The sequence below is a fragment of the Lathyrus oleraceus genome, chromosome 4 (assembly GCF_024323335.1).
Source record: "Lathyrus oleraceus cultivar Zhongwan6 chromosome 4, CAAS_Psat_ZW6_1.0, whole genome shotgun sequence".
Classification (NCBI taxonomy): Eukaryota; Viridiplantae; Streptophyta; class Magnoliopsida; order Fabales; family Fabaceae; genus Lathyrus; species Lathyrus oleraceus.
Genome location: NC_066582.1, coordinates 84549601 through 84555455, shown reverse-complemented (window position 1 = coordinate 84555455; position 5855 = coordinate 84549601). Strand labels below are relative to the sequence as shown.

Below are 5855 nucleotides of genomic sequence, written 5' to 3'. Positions count from 1 at the left end.
TTTCGACAAGGTAGATGTGTCGACAAGGAGTTTGTTGTGGTCGAAATTATTGTGAGATAAAAGATCAAGGAGTTTTGGGACATAATGAATTTCAAAGTTTTCAAGACATTCTCTATGTAGTCGAATCAGGTGTAAAAGGATAAGAGCATACAATTATTGAAAGACACATGGAAACTTATCGAAGACGAAGGATGTATGGAAGTAAAGATGTGGCATGTTATGTTTAGTCAACCATTGTAGATGATTAACTTAATATTAGCATATAAGTAGCATTCATTTTGAGTTTTAGGGTCCTCAATTATACGCAAATTCTTCATAACTCAGTAGCTGTGTTATTGAGGAAAAAAGTTTCGAAATGTACGTATGCGTTCCACTTTTTACAAATTAGAAGTTTTTTATGTTCAAGCATTTTCTAGAGTTGAATTATTTTCAATCACTTTACTTCAATTTCTTACATTTCGATTTCAGTCTAAACGTTAATTATTATTTTCAAACTGCAAGTTTCGACATTTATGTCAAGATTATTTAAATTTTATGATTCACACAAATATATCCCGAGATCTTTTCGAGTTTAATCCCTTAAGTAAATTGAAACTTGTTTTTGTTTACTAAATTTCACATTAAACAATCCCCCAGACGTATGTGTGGTTTCACCGAACTGGATTAATAATTTTTTGTGTCATTTTATTTCTTTCTGTATTGCTCATCTTGTTTATCAACTATTTGTTAATTCTGGTTTAACATGTTGAACACCTTATCTTAAGCATCTGATCCTTAATTTGTCCCTTTAAGAACAAAAATAATTATATCTTGATCCAAATTAATTGGAACTAAATTTGCAATCATAGACTAATTGACTAAAAACCATCTTCTACGATTCCTTGTTCAGAAAACACATAAATACCTCTTAACCTGACTGATTAAAGTTTATCCCTGCTTGATCTTCTAATATTTTTCTTAGACACTTCATTATTTAGTTGTTCCTTTTCTAATACAATTATTGTATTGTGTTCACTTTTATCCTCATTGATAAAACTTGTGTCTTTTATGCATAGCTACCATATCCAATATTTTCTCTTGTCATATATCACATCTTTTTTATTACTACTTAGTTTAAATTTGGACCACACAGTTTCTATGTATAAGTTGAATGATAGCCTATGAGATCATAATATTTTGGTTGTTGTCATTAAGCTTCCTCCTGATCTATTATGGAACATGCCTAAAACATAGTGAGGCAAAAAACATGAAATGGACAACACCTGGTTTTTTACCCACTCAAACCTCATGTGGTGTCTTGTTCATCAGTTTCTTAGTTGGACTTCTATTTACGATATGAACTGCTGTCAAACTTCCTCAACCTAGAACTTATGAGGAATTTTCTTCTTTTTCAACATGATCTTTACCATGTTCTTCTTTTTCTTATTTTATTATTTATTTTTTATATGATATGTGTTATGGTGTATAAGGTGAAATGACTTCATAATGTATTCTTTCTTTCTCACAAAATTGTGAAAATTCAATAGTGATGTTTTCGCATCCACCATATATTCTCAATTTCTTTAGGCTACATTAATTTCTCTTCTCAACATGTAACTTTTATTCTCAATTAGATAGAATCACGTATGTTTAGCATACTCATCTATGAAAGTCTAGAAATTGTTTTCATCTCCCATAAATTTGGTTTCTTAAAGGTCATTCACATATGTGCACATCATTAATAGTTTCTTGTTTGACTTGATTGACAAGTCTCTGTTGAATGATTTCTTATTTCGGTTTGTTGCACAACATTCTTTACACAATTTATTTTGTGGTTTATTGCATAACATCTCTCTTTTTGATATGCATTATTCTAATAACTTTTTACACTACTTGATTGTTATTGGCAAACCTGACATTCCTTTTCAAATAATCACCGAACTATAGAAATCACTCTTTGTTTCTAGTCATGTGATTGATGTACTACGTGTCTAAGTACCAGAAACTAGACTTATCATAAGGTGGGGGGAATTATAGAAAATCTTATGAGTCACTTTTTATTTGCTTGTGCAAGTTGCTTCTCCTTTATCTTCCTTAATTATTGTTTGGTAATGTTCCTTATATAATGGTCATACTTTTGATAGTTGTAGCGTTAACTTTCTTTTTGAAACTTTTGTTAATTGCAAGTCCAATTTACTTTATTATGAACCATGATACCTTTAATTCTTTTTTAGGTTTTAAAAAACTTCTTTCTTATTTTCACACATTTAATTTTCTATATAGCTTCTTGAATCACCAACCTTCGTCTTCTTCTTTATCTTATTATGTAATAAACGTTTATGAATTATTGGACTTAATTCTTAATTCATGTGATTCTAAGGAGGCTTAAATATCTTCGATCTTTATTGTAGTAAGGTCTTTTGATGCTTCTATTGTAAAAAACATATAATCAAAGCTTGGGGTTAGAGGTTCTCAAAACCTTATCACCCTTCCTTAGCTCACTCACAATTTAACAGCACATCTTCGTTTAATTAGTAACCATCGTCAATCTTGTGAAGAATTCATAAAATGATTTTTGTTCATTCATTTTGAGCATTTAATATTTGTGTGTTAATGTTTGAATCTTGATCTTCTTTAACTTATCATCACAACCACAACCTTTTTTTAGTGTCTAACACACTATTTGCCTTTTCTTTTTAAATTATTTTGTCAAAGATATTTGAATTCACACATTGACGGATCAAGAACAACTCATTTTCAACATTCTTTCTTTACTCATAGTGTATTGCCTTCTGCACCATTTTCTTTATCCTCAATTGTAAGTTCTTCCTTTCCAATTTAAAAGAACATCTTGAAATCTGAAGATCACATTCATTTGTGGACACCGTTGATCACAATGTTTACCTTTAATTATTAGTTGATTGACAAGGAATTGATTTCATGTAGTATCCGATTTTGCCATTGTTCTTGATGAGGGATTAATATATGAATCGAATCAGACTCTTATACCAATTTGTTGGAACAATTTTCTATTTATATTATAAATAAAAAATGTGTTACCTTAACTTAAGCTACCGCCCTTTGCAAGTTGAAAAGAATCAAACCGCTCTTTGCAAGTTGAAAAGAATCAAAGTAAAAGAGAATGAAATGAAGTTTATTAAATGATCTAGATATAGTTATATACATGAAAGACTTTAACAAACTTGAGCCAACTACATGACTTGCATAAGAAGTCATTTAGCAAACTCTTACTATCTTAAGAATCAAATTACTAACTTTTAATTAACAAATTACTAATGATTAACTACTTTTAAACTAAAATAACAATCGAATGCTTCTTGAATAAAACGACTCAGTTGATGAAGAATCTGTCTCATTTATGGACCACAATCGCAAAGAGACTTTTAGTCATAGATCTAAATATTTTTAATAAATCAATATGAATCAAGTTTATATGTATGTTTATATATTTAATTTAGTTCCTCACTAAAAGTATCATCATCGTTATAATATAATTATCATTATAATCTTTGTATATTAAACATGCATTTTAATAATTAGTTATAAATTAATTCCAACACTCGTATCTTAGTCCAAGTTAATCCATTGTACAGGCATGAATCTACAGTTACAATTACAATCTTATGGAGATGAAATAAACTCAATAAATACAATGTCCTTATATCATATGGTGGAAATTTATAGAAACCCCACTCGTTACATACGTAGTCTTCAAATATATATAATTAACTTATTTTCTCCCAAATAATTACATTGTCAAAAGATATAATTAATTAACACGTGAATACCATATATAATACAAATGAAAGAAAATATGTATATTTGAATTGGTGGTATAGAATATAATAGAATTGAATGGCAATGATATATGATATGAAATGATGTATCATCAATATTTTATAAACTAACAAGCCTATTTTATTCCTTTCAATACCACCAATCTAAATATTACCTTTAAATAAAAAAGCTGTTATGAATATCATCCCCTTGTTTAGCATTGTTAGTTGATGAGCTAGGGCAATTCTTATCATTCAGAAGTTCTTCTATCATTTGAAGTGCAATTCTATCTTCTTCATCAATCTCTCCACGCACGATTTGCTCTCCGGTCGCCACCATCGATGAAGACGAAGGCACGACACTACTACTATTACTAGTACTAGTACTAGCGCTACCATTATTTTCAATCACACTCTTATTTTTTCCAAGTTGAACAGTCATAACCCAATTCGAATCAGAACATTTCCCAGCACGTTTTTGCCACACACCAATGTGAGAGTTTTCTGTGTCTAACCTCAAACAAGTCATGGAAGGAGATGGTAACTTCCCACATTTTCGAAGCTTGGCGCGTAAGATTTCTTCTAGATCCTTCGAAGATTTCAAATGCTTGTCCTTATCAGTAGTTACACTGTTCTTCGGATCACCTTCCGGAGTTTGTGTTATAGGGAAATTTGTTTTCGCATTTCGACCACTCATTAAAATTGCTGCTTGATCGTAAGCTCTTGCTGCTTCCTCAGCTGTTTCAAATGTTCCTAGCCACACCCTTCTCTTTCTATTTCAAATCATAAAAATAAATAAATTAAACCTACTTACAAATATCAGTATCGATGTTTAACACGGAAAGATGGAAAGAATAAGAAACTTACAAAAGTGGATGACGAATTTCAGAAACCCAAGAACCCCAATGACGCTGTCTGACACCTCTGAACTTTTTTGACTGAACCATGATGGTAAAGTACAGAAACAACAGACTGCAAAAAGATTATAGATACAAAGGGATGTATAGATAGATGGAAGAAGAAAGCGAAGAAAGTGAGTTAGTGAGCTGTGTACACTGTCGGCGAACTAAAAGGTAAACACAACAAACTATTAAACGTTTTCACCTAAACAAGTACCTATAAAATAAATGTGTGTGCTTAACTTTTGTTGCGCAGTTGTTGGAAATAGTACTTTTTTTTTACTTTCTCTCTTGTATTCCGCATGCATGTTAATTGACATGAGTTCACTGCAATTCTTCTATTAGTACATTGCCATTATTAGGTGGAGTCACTAGAAAAGAATAGTCACTCGGTTGTTAGCCTAGCTTTATTTTAATGGGGATAGCATAATTCAAAGGGGTTGATGAAGGTATTTAAGTTGCATGTGGTGTATAAATTGTGATGAATGATTAACCTATGAGTTGAGTTAAGTTAGTCACAGGTTTTTTTATTAGACTAACTTTATTATAAAGTGGAGTTTTAATGTGAGCGGCTTTTATTTCTATTAATAACGTTTTAATAATGTTGACCAACGGATTCAACATTGCTGAAGGGATTGAGACTGAATTTTTAATGGAAAAATAACACAAGATTGGCGTATCATAAGATAACACAGAAAAGAGAATAAAGTAACACTTTAAGATGAACAAAACTACCAAACTGAAAACCAACTCAGTTCCTAAAAAGTTCCAAACTAAAAAAAAAGATTCAAGCTAAATCTCAAGTCAACAATACCATCAACAACAAAATAGAGTCCGGGAGAACAGAAGAAAAACAAAGCCATGCACTCTAGAACAAATTAGGAATGTCGGTCCTCTATTGATTAATCTAAAGGATAAGATTTTAAACTCATTCTGAGAAGGTGTATGAATTAGAAAATATAATATCATTTCGAGCCTTCCAAATGATCCAAACCACAAACCACATATATCAAATTATAGCAAAATCCCCTAAACATAACTCTACCACCTAAAGAGAAAGGAATTTCAAAAAGGAAATTATGATGTTTAGGAAGAGTTGTCAGTCATCCGAACCACTCAAAGATCTTATTTGAAATACTACTAACTATAAACTAGATCACATGTGGTGAGTATATGAGAA

At 30.8% G+C, this 5855-nt stretch overlaps 1 protein-coding gene across 1 annotated transcript; it reads right to left on the bottom strand.

The window, feature by feature from the left end:
* Window positions 1-3640: 3640 nt before the first annotated feature.
* Window positions 3641-5075, bottom strand: LOC127135230 (ethylene-responsive transcription factor WIN1). Its single transcript, XM_051062005.1, has 2 exons — window positions 4644-5075; window positions 3641-4549 (listed from the first exon to the last, which is right to left on the bottom strand). The coding sequence occupies exons 1-2, from the start codon at window positions 4721-4723 to the stop codon at window positions 3955-3957; spliced, it is 675 nt and encodes a 224-aa protein (XP_050917962.1). The 5' UTR covers window positions 4724-5075; the 3' UTR covers window positions 3641-3954.
* Between the last annotated feature and the right edge of the window lie 780 nt (window positions 5076-5855).